At 41.8% G+C, this 15,438-nt stretch overlaps 2 protein-coding genes across 7 annotated transcripts in view; both read right to left on the minus strand.

Moving 5' to 3' along the window:
• Positions 1–15,438, minus strand: part of RBBP5 (RB binding protein 5, histone lysine methyltransferase complex subunit) — a 118,182-nt gene that overhangs the window by 89,885 nt on the left and 12,859 nt on the right. For 2 of the 6 annotated variants that reach the window (XM_030561557.1, XM_030561555.1), the window contains exon 14: positions 8,982–11,869. The exons of 3 other annotated variants lie outside the window; for them this stretch is intronic. In XM_030561557.1, the coding sequence (XP_030417417.1) occupies positions 11,841–11,869 (29 nt within the window). In that variant the 3' untranslated portion in view covers positions 8,982–11,840. Of the gene's footprint in view, positions 1–8,981; positions 11,870–15,438 lie in introns of those variants that run through there. One more of the 6 variants, XM_030561556.1, reaches the window with a different exon arrangement.
• Positions 6,037–8,727, minus strand: TMEM81 (transmembrane protein 81). Its single transcript, XM_030561559.1, has 2 exons — positions 7,434–8,727; positions 6,037–7,115 (listed from the first exon to the last, which is right to left on the minus strand). Exon 2 carries the CDS (start codon positions 6,926–6,928, stop codon positions 6,131–6,133), a length of 798 nt encoding a protein of 265 aa, XP_030417419.1. The 5' UTR covers positions 6,929–7,115; positions 7,434–8,727; the 3' UTR covers positions 6,037–6,130.

Consider the following 15,438-nt stretch of genomic DNA (forward strand, 5'->3'; position numbering starts at 1 on the left):
GCTGTTAAAAGCCTTAACTTCAATGATCTTCTTAAAATGGGATAGATTTCTGTGCCCCCTAAACAGATGCATTCTGAATAGTGACACCATAGCAGAAATAGTAGCCTGTACTGCTCTGAGATGGGGAACGGCCAGCAGCAGGGAGGACACATTGTTACTGACAAATTTGAAACGTGTTTCACTTACAGATTACTACTTGCTAAGGTAGAAATTTAATATTTCATTTCATAAACCCCCACCAGGTCAACGGGAAAGACATCTCCAATGCCACCATGCAGGAGGCGCTAGAAATACTCCAGAGCACAGACGACCAAATCACACTGGAGGTACAAAAAGAGAAGTCCTCCCGCAAAGCGCCCCAAACATCCAATGCCACAACCCAGACTGACTCCAGCTGGTGGGATAAGCAGTGCCCACACAGGGAGGATTTCACCCCATCAGGTTTTAATCTCTTCCTGGGCAGGTAAGTGCACGGTTTTGCTTGGGGGTCTTCCATAAAGCAAAGATGGGATAATTATCCATCTGTCACCTCTGGACCTGCCCTGAACAGCTTTGCAATAGACATATGAATCTTACTCTAGACTCCCTGTGCCTCAGCAAGTTTGTGAATGCTTTGGAAAGGCTGCTCGTCCTTTGCTTGGCCATCTCACTGTACTAGCCGTGCCACAAGGTTGGCTGGGTCCACAAATGCACTATCCTGTGATTAAAGATCCAGCAGTCAGCACCAGAAAAGGGACAGCCCAGCACTGGTTATTTTACCAATAGCTGAAAGACCTATATTTCCCCATTTGAATCCTTTTATAATTAGTAAATGCTGTGCTGATTTACACAAAGCCCACTTTTACTAAAGTGCTACTGCCGGAGAGATGTGTGTGTCACATGGGTATCAACAATGCAAGCTTCCCATGCAGACTGACGACTCATTTTTGGTTCCTGTCAACCTAAGTGGGTTTCAAATGGGCGACGTCCTGTAACTTTTGTACAGCCCAATCCAGCTCTTGCCCTGCCTGTTCAGTTTTGGCCAATTACACCATAAGAGCAAGCCACTACTGCTGCCTCAAGGTATGACATTTAAAATGGAAGCCTTCCGATTCCTGGGCCACACCCATCCCCCTAGCGGAATACTGTCTGTCTTTTATTCACCACTCCCCGCAGGTCCTGCTACAATTACTTGCTGCCCCAAGATCAGAATGGTGACAATGAACCTGGTTACCTGCCGACTGCACCTCATGATGTGGAAAACGAAGAAGGGTTGGACTATGAGGTAGCATTTATCCCTCTTCATATTTGCCTTTGTACATAAAGAGACTTGAGGGCACAACAGGATCCTGGAGCGTGACTAGACTAGGGCTCCTCAGCACTATGCTAATATAAATACTAAATAATAATGAAATCAAATCAGACTCCTCCTCCAGGCTGAGGAGGAGGGGAGCTGGAGCAGTCAGGCTCTGACAATCTTATTCACCCACCACAGCCTTATCCTGAATCAGGGCTGCTAAACTAGACTTACTGTTCTCTGTACATGTAACACTCTGTCTCTCTCTCTTTCATGAACTGGCCCTCATTCGTCAAAAGGAGCTGAGCTTCAGCAGCTGTTATACTATCCCTAAAGATAACTACAGCATCGGCTTGAGCTTGGTAAGCACATACCCAAATGTATTTATACAGCAAATTTGGGGACTGAAGAGGGTGACAGGTGACTCTCGAACTTCTAGAGGACTGTACTAAGCCCTGGGTTCAGGCAGGGGTGAAATTTGATCACACATTTGTCCAGCATGCTGTGGTTTATGGTTTGGTCAACCTCTGCTCCGTAGAGATCCGTGCCTGAAATACAAAGGTGTTGTGGGTTCGGACTGACGCACTGGCAGAGCTGTGCAGAGAGCTAGGATTTGAATGTGTGTGCACTGCAGTGTATTTCCTCAAGGGAAAAGAAATGTATCCAAAGCAAGTCTCAGTAAAAATGTCTCAGAACCTCTCTCTAGAGTTTAACAATATTCTGCTCAGTGAGAAGCAAGGAAGATAACATGGAAGTGAGTGAGGAGACAAATTAAAATATAATTGGCTACAAGACTCCATTAATCCTCTATTTCCCTATTCATCCAGTTGTTATAATCTGCCTTTGATGTAATGCATTAGATGGGAAATGTTCCATCTCCCATGAAGTCTGCAATGCACTGCAATTCATCGGCAATAACGCTGTGTTTCCATTTCCTGACAGCTGGCTTAGGGACTCAACGCATAGCTGTGTGGAACAACTGCATTAGGAAAAACTAAAAACTACGTGTGTTCATTTTTAGACAGAAGAGGAGGATGAAAAGGGAGGAGAGAAGACATTTCTGCTCCCCCATGACTGGGACAGTGGAGTTGGCTGTACTGATGGAAGTGCCCAGCTAGATGAGAATTCAGGACCCGATATGGATGCTGAACACCCCTATGTCCAGAAGAGGGAGGAGGCAGATCACCATGCTGGTGAGACACTTGCAAGCAGTGAGCTAGCTACTGATGAGTTCTTAACCTACGATGAGTTAAGTGATTCCAGTTTCTATGGTGTAAGCCCAGAAGAATACAGGAGATTTCAAGAAATCTTGGAAAGAAAATGCCACCAATATCAGCTATTTAAGACTTTTAATACAGACCAAGGAACGCCACATGCTTCAGGAGCTCAGGAGGAAGGGTCTGAGCAATCCACACTGCAAGACCAATGGCTTGCTAAGTATCGTTTGGGCCAGTCTCATGCAGAGTGCCCTCCGTTGGTTGGAGACGGCACCATGAGCAAAGAAAAAGGGACAAACCACAAAGCTGGACTTTGTCCTCAGAATGCAGTGAACAGGGTGCGAGAACAAGCAAATGTGGATAAATCAACAGAAGGGCAGATGGAACCAGAACCAGTTTCTCTTACACCTGCGAACGTTGCTACTGGGCCAAAAGCACTTGTGATTCCGTATCATGCACGCCGTTGTGTGAGTTATATGAACCTAGTGCAGGAAGACGCCTCTGCAGAGTGCTTAAGCAACCAGCCTAGTCCATCAATGCTCTCACATCAATGCAGCAAAGGCATCCAGGGCAAACTAGATGAGGGGAACAGGTGGAGCCTGACCTGCAAAAGGAGCAGACAACTGTTGAATAAACAACACAAGAGTCAACTGTTAAAGGACAGGGCACTACGGATCATGAAGGAACGCAGTGGAATGACAACAGATGATGATGCCTTGAGCGAGCTGAAGACTGGGAAGTACTGGAACAAGGCGGAAAGGAGGCAACACTTGCTCTTGTCCAAGCATCAGAAACAAAGAAAGGAGTTCATGGTGCAAAGCCGGATGGAGCAGCTGAAGGAAGATGACAGAACAGGGACTGAGGGCAGAAGAGATCTTAGTATCATTGAGCTGAGTCAAAAGAAGCTAATGAAGAAGAGAAGCAGGAGAGTCTGGGACAACTGGATCACCATCCAGGAACTTCTTGCCCATGGGACCAAATCTCTTGATGGCAGGACAACATATAGCCCTTTGTTGTCAGTCACGACAGTGTAGAGCTCCAATGTCTTTTTCCAGAGTGGACACCCGACACGGCTCAGCAAAATGTGGATCACAGGTTTGTGACCAGCTCCACATGCCTCTGAACCCCTGCAGGAAGCCAACAAACTACACTGTATTCTCAGTAACATGGGCATGCATGCACAGCCCTGGACTATTAGAAAACAGATACAGAAGAGGCGTCTAGTCTCCCTCTCCCTTCTGCCGGTGCAGGACTTTTCTCCCTACAATATGTTATCTACTGATTTTTCAGTTAAGTGACGGGGATTTGGAGACTTCTCCCGGGAGATTAAATCACAATATGAACATCACAGAAAAAATGTTTTCCTGGTACTCTGCCTAAGTCTTCCTCGCCTTTATCTGCATGTCATATCCACCCCCAGTGGTGACCCTGAATTCTTCCTCTTCTCTGTTTACATTCATTTTATATAGCCAAATGGTAGCAATACACAGGTCTTACTTTCATCACTACCCTGGAGCACTATGGATAAATCCTTGACCTACTATAGTCCCACAAGGCCAGTTTTTAGGGTCAGCACAAGAGAGGAAATGCTGCAAGTACATTAAAGAAACCTCACACTTATTCCTCAAGCATGGTAATATAGTTTTTACTTTCCAGAGCTTGGGTTCTAGCCCTATTTTTCTGAGAAGTCCTTGAAACTGAAGCAGCATTGCTGCAAATACATCTGTGGAGTAAGTAGGAATTTGCTCCAGAAACCGAAACAAAGTAGTAACGGTCAGTCATTTATTATAACCTTGTAATCAAAGAATTGACTTTTCAAAAGAGGTTGCGCATGCACACTCTCAGTGACTAGCAATTAAGGTACAGAAGTCAATGGAGCTGTGCCAATTCCAACCAGCTGAAGACCTGGCCCGTGTATTTAAACAATATATTTCATACTGGCTTTTATAGAAGATGCTCTGCAGAGAACTTGTTTACTTTTGTATTCATCCCCCTCTGCCATAAAATATCACTTTTGTAAAGAAGTAACTGTGAGGGTTTGCATAATACATTTCAAATGTCAAAGCCTGTCATAGTTTTTCCCTGAATTAGATGTACTGTAGGTTTTTCTGCTTTCCTAATTTGTTTCGCAGAGAGAGTGAAAGACCCGGTAAACCCTATTGTTACAGTAAACCAGAGACAGAGACTAGAGTGAGAAAAGACCTCTGCTGATCTCAGTGCCAGTGGAGCACTGTTCCTTACTGTTGATTGCTACATGATTTATTCTCTTAACACAAGGGAAAGTGACTTCAGCAGACTCACAAGAGCACTGAATCCTTTAAAAAAAATCCTTAAGAATAAACTGGTTTCTGAATGGCTGAAGAAGGGCTTATCCATACTCTAAAGTGGTTGGATCCCGGTACCTGTGCCAGCTTAGACGAATATTGTGGTTGCGCCAGCTAATGCCTGCACCAGCTAATGCTTGCAGCTTCCCCATTCCAGCCTGCAAAGGAAGCTTGAGTGGCTCCAAACTGTTGCATGACTGAGCTTTAGAGCTGTCCCAGGTCCAGTGGGGAAAAAAGCACTATACACCCATGAGAAGGCAGTGGAGACCCAGCACTGAAGTTCGTCATTGAGGCAGTGCGATAAGGTACACAATGCACAAAAATGACTGAACTGAAGGTCTAGAAGACATGACCTAAGAGGGAAGATTGAAAAAATAGGATTTGTTTAGTCTGAAGAGAGAAGACTGATGGGGGACATAACAGTTTTCAACTACATAAAAAGGTTGTTACAAAGAGGAGGGAGAAAAATTGTTCTCGTTAACCTCTGAGGCTAGGACAAGAAGCAGTGCACTTAACTTGCAGCAAGGGCGGTTTAGGTTGGACATCAGGAAAAATTTCCTGTCAGAATAGTTAAGCACTGGAATAAATTGCCTAGGGAGGTTATGGACTCCCCATCATTGCAGATTTTTAAGAGCGGGTTAGATAAACAGCTGTCAGGGATGGTCTAGATAATACCTAGTCTTGCCTTGAGTGTATGGGACTGGACTATGTACTATGAGACCTCTCAAGGTCCCTTCCAGTCCTACGACTGTCTCCCTACATGTTTGCACAGCATCTAGCACAATGGAGCTCCAATCTCAGGCAGGATGTATATGCACTACTGCAGTACAATTAAGGTAGGGAGAGGGAACCCAGCAAACTAGTTGCAAAAGTCAGCAGGGGAATGAATACTAGTTAGGGAAACACTGTTCTGAACTAGTCAGAAGGCAGCAGGATGGCAACTGGTGAGCAACGAGCAGTCTACTTTATCTGCAACCATCTGTACCCTCCTAAAGTTCAAGTCTTAGGTGGCTCGGCTGGACACCCAAAATTAACGGACCCTTTTGAAAATGTAGGTTCTACGTAACTTGCCCAAGTTTGCATCAGGGCTATCATTAAGATTCAGGTGTTCCTGGCTCCTAAGTCCTGTGGTGACTTACCACAGACTTATGAAACTAAAAACAAGCACATCATGAGAGATTATTTTTTTGCTTTAATAGTTAAATCTCAGTTTATCAGAATCACACACCTACATCAGTTTGAAATACTGCCACTAAGACAGTATAAGCATTGCAATAAGCCCTCTGTCGGAAGAGACCACATTAAAAGGCAGTTCACTCCTCTGTGGCTCTATTTTTCCTGCGAGCCTCCAGCAAAAAGTAGAGAATTGTGCCCACCAACACACCTCCCGCTACTCCACTTCCAATTCCTATCAGGAACACCAACAAAGCCCTCCTTTGCCAAGACTGCTGATGCCATTGTACTATGACACTGGTGCCATTCTGTTGGTTTCCTTCCTTTTCATTTGCTGCTAGTTTCTGTTCCAGAGTCAAGGATTTTTGAAAGTTCAGATTCACTAAGTCATTAGGGATCACTCTAAGCCCAAAGTAGATCCTCTTGACAAGTTTGAATGTCTTCATCAGCTGCACATCACACCTGTAAGTCCCTGCATCAGATTCTTTGACAGGGGAAAGTTTGATGACATAGCTTGGGGTCTTGAAAGGTTTAAAAAGCAGATCATCTGTGGTGATGATGCCTCTGGCAAGCCTCCAGGTGTAGATAAAGGCCTGGCTGCCAACACCAATCATCTCAGAGGTCAGGCAGCTGAGCTTAAATGGTTTGCCAGTGGGGACAGTGAAATGGAGTAACCCACAGATCCAGTTGGTCAGGCAGTCTGACCTGCGGAAGTTACAATGACTCCTTTTCCCATGCCGATCAATCTGACATATCTCCTCCACCTTGAAGCCCAGGCCACAGGTGACACTGCAGGATGTGGTGCTGACCAAAACCTTAGCAACTGCTGACTTCAGCTGTTCTGGGATGGTAACTGTCTCAAGGGAAGCTGCCAACAAAGGCAGATAGAAACCAAAAGCTAATATCCCACAGATTAAGCTGTTTTCCAAGGTCTTCATCTCTGCAGAGTTAATTTTATATGCCCTTTCTAAGCCACTGGAAGTTAGTAGTCAAACAAGTGCAAATCATTCTTCATAAAAAAAAGTGTTCATCCTATGTAATACTGAAATTCCAGCAGCAGCATCTTTGTGAACTAATTCCCCACATACATGAAATCCTCCAAGAACAAGGACTTCAGGTGAAACGCTGCTAAAGAAAATGCAACCTGTTAATAGGTTAGTCATTATTCGTTATGTGGGTTCCTATTTCTACAACAGATGTTTCATAGCTCATTTTAAACTACTCAACTCCAACAACAGGAAGCCACCTTTGATACAAAATATTTTAAAATTAAACTCTCAGGGAACAGAAAGGAGAGCCAAAAAAAAATGATTATAAAAAAAACTTCTGGAGCAAAAAGAAGTTATTCCAGTTGAATTTCTCCAATCCCAAACTATAAAACACAATCCATAATAAAATCTTGAAACCCCAATACAATGCCAACAATAGGAAAATAGTACTTACCATATACGTGAGGAGTACTGTCTTACATATTTGTACCCTGAAATTTAAAGCACTCCCCAAATCTCCAAGATCACAAAGATAAGCTTTTGACTTCATTGCCATCAGAACATCAAGAGTTAAAAGGCAAACTGGTAAATATTTTAAAACAACAACTTATATGCTTGGCTATTTTCCTTTCAAATAGGACAGCAGACATTTTGTATCTGTAGAGAGGTGACCTGGTTCTTCACTTCCCTCCATGGCTCGATTAAGTCTCTAAAGTTTCCATAACACATGCTACTGTGAAACAATTATGATGTCATAAACCAGCCTGCCATGAGGCAGGATGATGGCACAAAGAACGTCGCACACATCCAGGCAAGCATCTTAAATGGATTATTTGATGAAGAAAGCTCCAAAACAGTGAAGTTAGTAAAGCCAGGCTGCCTCATTTGAGCTGACAGTGTCAGCGTTCGTGCATAAGGCTGGGTCAGGAGCCCAAGGTTAAATTTACCACTAGCAGAGGTGGCTGCAGCTGCACTGATTTCAGATACCACTTATATTAGCTGTGAATTTGACACCCAGGATCTATTCTGGACTCTGTTATTGACTCACTGTGTGACCGTTGGAGAGTCAACTTTCACGTTCCAATTGATACATTAGCAAAATGGGCACCACCACTTACAATACACGGGTGTTGGTGCAGGCAGAGAAGAGAATGGCTCCAAAGCAATGGCTCACAAAAAGAGCTGTGAAAGTCTTTGAAGACAGGTTTAATAAAGTGCCAAGTATCACGTGTCATGAGAAGTAAACATGGTATTTATTTTTGATGGAGTACTACAGTATTGTGACAATAGTCCAGTAAACAAAAGTAATCCCTGAGCAGCAAACTGAGTATTGGATATTACTAAAGATCAGAATTACCTATGATCAGATTGCAGGAACACTGACTTTTTCCTTAAAAATGAACAGCGCTAACAAATAACTGCACCTCTCTTACCACCATGAACTAAGATTATTAAAGCTGAAAGAATTTTTAAAATCTAGTTTACTGTTCTCTATTTATGCTGTTCACTTTCTCCATTTCTACATTCTCCCAATATTTATACTAAGCTCAGCATAGCAATTGAATTTATGTTCCAGTACTCTGATAAGTCCATTTCTCTTTTCCTTATGGTCAGTTTCACTTTTAGGTTCTCTGTCCAGAAACCTTTGTGTTGCACACAATGCAAACTTGTACTTAAGACCATCTGCTTGCACTGTTTTTTTGTTTAACAGAATATGGAAATATTTTTATTAGACTAAGAATTTGTTTTTATTAAAGTTTATTCAAGCAAATTCTTGTTGCAAAATAAATAATTCCAAGACTGTAAACTCTTTGAAGCAGAGATGGTTGTTTTCTAAGTATCTACGGCACCTAGCACAATGAGGTCATGATCCATGGCTAGAACCTTCAGGGACTATCACAATTACCACAATACACAAATAAATAATAATAATAATAATAATAATAATAATAATAATAATAATAGAATGAAAGGAACACAGAGACTTACCCACAAGTTTAAGAAATAAAACATACCTCTTTATTTACAAACACAGAAGCTAACATCACTGCTCTGTTGTATAACTGGCCATTATCAGACACACTTTGTACAAAAACTACAGATATATCAAAATATCAAATTAAAGAGACAGGAAAATAAACAAAGGACATACACTGTACAATTGGAGAAGCATTCAACAATGAAGGCTGGAGACCATGACAATTCATATGCCTTAAGACAATCTTCAGAGCCATCACCTGGGCAGCGTTAGGGCTTGTGATGGATTCAGACACACCACAAGAATTTAAGGTATGAAATGAGCTCTCCAGAGAGTTCAAAGGGCAAAGAAAGCTTATTAGAGTATGTGTGAGGGTGGAATCAAAAAGTTTCATTAAATGAAGCAAGCCATTGGACTGCAAGTTAGGAACAAAACCACTGGATTTCTTATGAACTACTTATTTAGAGTGTTCCTTCATCTTCCATTGTTTATTTCCAATGCTGCTGCTGGCTGCTTTGCTTAAATTAGCCCTAACAGGTACCTGCCTGACTCACCTCTTGGGCTTCTGGTATGAGTGGACATTTTTGTATGAAGGATGTTTAGAAGTTCAAAGAAGCAGTGAAAACAGGTTGAATTTACTAAGCCAAGGAAATAAATTAATGTAGCTGAAGAGCAAGTGTAATACACCTTGACCAATGAGGGGCACTAAGACTGAAAGCTCTATTTTAATTTGTTGCATAAAAAGTCCAACAACATGCTAGTGTCACCTGGAAGGAGGCAGGGATGGAGAAAGAGAATCTCTATGATGTCCCAAGCGGAACAGACTTCCTTCAGCTCAGGGACTGAATAAGGATCACCTTAAATTCAGATGTGTGTAGTCCACATAATCCTGAGAATATAAGGAGATTATTGGGGGAGATGGTACTGTTAAACGTCAGTTTTTCCATGACTTCTGTGTGTATCTACAACTGAAATGGAAAGAACGAGCAGGAACACAACTTATGGGCTGCGATTCAGAAGGTAGCATCATTCTAACACACCTGCCAATTTCTGTCATTCTAGGTGACAGCACCATGAAAGGTGACATCCCACAATGCTGTCTCAGGTTTAAAAAGTAACAAACAAGTAAGCACTTATGAAAAATATTACACAAACCCTGTACAAATTAAAGTAACAACTGATCTCCCAGACTGCACGCAGAAACTAGCCCCAAAGCCCTTTTTTGCAAGACCGTGTGTCAAAGACAGTCCAACGGTCCATTTCTGCTACTCAAATAACATCACCATCTTAGCGTATGTAGGGTCCTTTCTTACACAATCCGGAGCACTTCCTGAAAAGTACTAGGAGCCTTCAACTCCACTGAGTTCAATGAGAGTTGAGGGTACTCAGCACACTGAAGAACCAGGAGTATAATTTGCAAGACATCCGCTGCCTAATTTCCTATCTCTACTAGTTTGCGAGAAGTTCTCTCCTGATCATTTCTGTGGCACACTCCAAATGGTGGCTTGAGCCTGACCTCAACAATGCCCAGTGTACATGTTCTATAACTGAGCTATTCTGTGTACATATTAATCAAGGTCACTTAATCATCAGCAGGGCCAGTTGTTAAGGAACAATGCTGAGTGATTTTAGAGACGTTCTCATCTAGTTCTCCTTGCACAGAAGTACAGTGGCAGCATTATACAGCTCACTGGGGGACAAGAGAATTAAAGCATACATGGGAAGAAGAAAAAAGATTGAGATTTTGAAAGAATACACAAACCTCCATCTTTCCCCTCTCCCTTTTTTCCCAGGGGAAAAAGAACTGACCACTTTAAAACAATATATAAGGATCCTTGGCTCTTAAACCTGTGTTACTGTTTCATGATTGGCTTTTCTTGACTCTTATTCAAGGTCTTCGATATTTAACTGAAAAAAAGATTGAGTATTTATACTACAGTTTCTTCTGAGATAAAGATTGGGTTCTCTTTCTTCTCTACTTGCAAGAACAGGTCAGCAAAAGAGTGAGCCAGCTGCCTACACTATGGCACCTGATATGACAATATAAAAAGAACCAACACTGCAGGCAAAGAGATAAAGTAACAAAATGCTCCCTTTTATACCTCAGCCTAAAGGCAACGGAGTCAAATTCTTGGGTCTTTTAGCTAGACTTATTCTATGGTCACCCTCCCCAATTCCACCAACAAACAGTGTCATGAAGCTGGCATCTTTCACCTCCACAAACCACTACATAAAGTGCCCATTCTTTGCAGACTTCAGAGACTCTCTCAGCTTCTAATCCGAAATCCTTGCCTGATCGTCTGGCATCAGACCTTGCACGCAATCAGCAGTCGTGGTACAAAAGGAGTGTGTGTATGAAGATATTAACAGATTTTCTTTTAATTCACTGTTAAGTACTGTAGAGATGGCAGAGAAGAAAGAAACAACATTCCACTGAAATAAGAGTTAATGAAATAGAAGTTCTTAGAAATACACAGTCAGAGGATACATGGTCCAGGGAATAAAAATCTTGGCATGCTTCAGTTTCAGAACTAAAAATCTTTGAAAGAAGTAAACAGAAAGTGATTTCTTAGCTTGAAGAAAGCATGGTGCTTCACTTTAGCAAATGCTGTAAGGAGACCATCCACTCAGTTTCTTTGCAAATCTCCTGTCCTGAGAGTCATTATCTTACACTGTTTGTGGGAGAGAGGGTTGAGGAGAGGGAATGAAGGCCATTTTCTCTTCCATAATTCACTTCTTATAAAAGTCACTCCCTGCATCCACGAGCAATCAGTTTGCTGCATTAAGTTAAAGTCAGTCCATTATCTGACTGAGCACCTTGTCCATATTCCACATTATGGTGCCAACATAGGAAAGAACAGAGGAAGAGAAAGCAGAATGTCTTCATAACAGTTCTGAGATTGCACCACCTGCTAAAGAGATCAAAGACAGGTGAAAAATATTTCATCATCAGGGAATCCAAACAAGTGGAGGCCAACAAATATGCTAACGTTGCCAGAAGAGCAGGCTAAAACAGATATTTTCAATATAGCCAACACTTTTCAGAAGCATGACAGACCCTGGTTTGGTGTTTATACCACCACTTAAGTTGTCCGTGCACAGAATCCTAAACACATACAGAAATACCAGACACGGACTAGAGGAACTCTGATCTCATTTTGCAGGAATTTAAGCAAACTTACCTGGCTTAAGTTTCAAACTTTAATCCCCAAACTCAGATCAAAACACAACCAAGCTCAAAACACAAGTTCCACTTGGTTTTGGATTCAAACGGTTTTCTTTGCACAGTTTCAGGCTTAAATTATAAAGTGGCCCAGGCAATTGAGCTTGTTTATACTGTGACTCATTTTCAATTGAAGAAAATGCATTTACTGTCAGACTGAGCAGCACAATGGCAGTGCTTCATCTGTACTGGGCTCAGCAACCCAGGAACCTGACTTGCAGAGATTGTTGCACTGCCATGATGCATTCAAACAGCTTCCGGAGGAAGTACGCATGTTGCACTGCTGTTTTACCAATTGACTGACTAATTCACAAAACAGCCCTGCAAGAAATTAGTGACTTTAAGCAGGAGGTATAATAAAAACCAGTCTTCGTGAGTCAAGTGTCTGCTTCTGCATGGTGGGTCAGACCATAAGCAGGCAAGACTCCTAAAGCAGAGAGGAAGCCGACTGAGTTTGAAGTGACAAGTGTCAAGTATCAGAGGGTTAGCCATGTTAGTCTGGATATGTAAAAAGCAACAGTGTCCTGTGGCACCTTATAGACTAACAGATGTATTGAAGAATAAGCTTTCGTGGGTGAATACCACTTTGTCAGATGTGAGTGGTGTACACTAATACCTTTAAGAAAAATATTAGTTGCTTAATGGAGCATGCATGAATACAGGGTGGACAAGGGAAAGGAGAGAAGGTAGGCCTGAACATTTCTGTTTGAGATAACAGGGCTCTAGGGGTTGAAAGAGTGCATGCTCCTCCGGGCAGGGCACCTCTGGCTACTCCATCAACTTGATTCACCGGTATATGTTCTCCTCATATTGACCTCAGTCCTACACTGAGATACACTAACATGGATTTATGCGGAGTCCCATTAAGTCCATATGACTCCACAGGGGTGTGCACTAATGCAGTCTCTCTCTCAACCTTTTTGATCTCAGGGACCAGCTTGCTGCTTTCTTAAACTGCGTCACGGAGCTCTCAGGGACTAGTGCCAATTCACGGAACAATTGTTGAGAAACACTGCATTAATGGATCTTAATAGAAAATAAGTACTGTGTAAAAATAATACTAATTAACTGCTTAACGCTCAAGCAAGCTCAAGAAAGTCTGAATTAGCACTAAATGAAAAACATACAATCCTTACTGATAGCACAAAGTAAAAACAATAAATAAAAGGCTCCACTGCCCATTAACAACAACTAAGATTGCTAAAGCTAGTGGGGGAAAGGCTAAAGATTTTTTTTTTTAAATCCACTACTCCTTAGGAAAGAGGAGCCCCCATTTTTCAGGCTCTCTGAAAAAGCGCGTGGCCTCCACTGGCCCTGTAGCCACCATTTCACACAAGCCATACAGGTGCGCATATCTCAACATCAACAATAATAATGGATGAAATTCTATAGCCGGGGTGCTACAGGCTGTCAGACTATACCGTCATGGTTCCATCTAGCTTTGATATCCAGGAGTTTATAATGATGTGCAAGAACAAGGAAGGAGGAGTCTATTTTAACTTTTACTGCATTCAAAACACATACGGGGAAATTTCTTTTAAAGGGGATTATAGAAGAGATGGAAGTAATACTGATGGCAAGCTGCAAAGGATATGTAGGGGGTGATCTGCCTACAAAAAATGTCTCAGGCAAGTCAAACAAACATATTCACAAAGCTACACCTGTATGACTGGACACATATAGTATGGAAAAGACCTGATAATGATGATAATGCCATTTGCCTAGGAACAGGTAGACTACATTGCCACATAACCTCAAAAGGTCAGACACCTTGTACATTTATCAAGAGCACTGAACAACTTCGCGTTTTTTTTCCTTTTTTCTTTTGTTTGCAAATAGCGGTGAACAGTGTATGATGCTTTTCCATTTATATCCACCTGAAAACAATTTTGTTAATTAGCAGTGTGGTAAAAGGAAAAAAAATGTACAGTATTTTGCACCCAGTCATTCTTTTATTTGTTTGGCTTTAAAACTGGTTCTGTCCCTCCAGCACGACACGATGGCGCAGTCAGGATGTGCAATGGATGCCTGCCTGGATAATTTAGAATCCTCAGAAACCAAATACTCTTTAACACTATATTTTTGCTTTAAAAGAAAATATACAGTGCTTAATTACTTGGGCAATCAAGGATAATTTTAGAGACGTTAAAGTGCCAAAATGAGGACGACATTTGAAGCCATTCAACACCATCAGGAGTAATTTTTGCATAGTGTCACGTTTGCTTTTGGCTAACAACTTCAGTTAATTTCAAGCATTTTGGAGAGCGCAGTACATCAGGAGATTAAGTAGCAACAATAAAAACCAGTCAACCTGCACACTCAATGGACAGATTTCACCCTGGAAGGTAGACAAATTTCTGATATCATAGTCCCTCATATGCAAAGAACAAGCACTTATTGATACCAATACAAGCAACATAACAGGAGCAGAGCAGGAAGGACAATGAGCAAGGTGGGTAACATAGGACCAGCAGTGTGGGGAGGAAGGAGGGGGAAAAAAAAAAAAAAGTCAAATCTGGACAGCCTAAAATCCATAGCAGCAGCTGCTGAGCTCAAGGATATGCAAAATTTTGTGTATGAATCAATCAGGCCTTTGGGTCTCCACGCATCACTCTTAAATTACTTTAACACACCTAGAAAATGGGGCACAACACAGCAAATTCCAATTCATATTTTTCTTTTCTGGACCTAACTGAGCCTTTCCAAATATGCAGATAGAAGAGTATCTTCCCAATCTGCTACCAAAGCATGTGTGAAACACGGAAGTTTGTTTTTAGTCAATTTCAGCTGAAAAGGGCATTGTCAAATAGCTAAACCCCCATATTTAGGTAAGCGAAATACAACCTAATGGTAGTGCACAAGAACCAGAAAGTGACCAAAAAAATGTAGAGTCAGCAAAGCCTGCTCTCACTTACAGCAATACAACTCCCACTGAATTCAATGACATTCCAACACAGGCATGAGAGCAAAATTAATTTTCTCTTGACAGTGTCCTCTTTAAAACATCCTTTAAGAAATAAAAGATGAAGCAGAGCTCATCTTCCCCTGCCAGATCAGAGCGTTGTACATCTGCTAACATTTCTTTATAGGAAATTAAGCTTTTACCTAATGGAAAGTTGCAGGTATACATTTTGGCAAAAACCATTTAAAACACAGACATAGTACTCTGATACAGTAAGGAAAACATGAGTTTTGGTTGCTACTCATTCAGAAGAGGCCCAGAGGTGGAACAAATAAAAGATTTCATAAGCAAAAGTT

This window comes from Gopherus evgoodei, chromosome 4 (genome assembly GCF_007399415.2).
Source record: "Gopherus evgoodei ecotype Sinaloan lineage chromosome 4, rGopEvg1_v1.p, whole genome shotgun sequence".
In the NCBI taxonomy this organism is placed as follows: Eukaryota; Metazoa; Chordata; order Testudines; family Testudinidae; genus Gopherus; species Gopherus evgoodei.

What these genes read in the sequence shown, in the direction of transcription:
- TMEM81 (XM_030561559.1), bottom strand. Translation starts at nt 6,928, where the DNA reads ATGAAGACCTTGGAAAACAGCTTAATCTGTGGGATATTAGCTTTTGGT.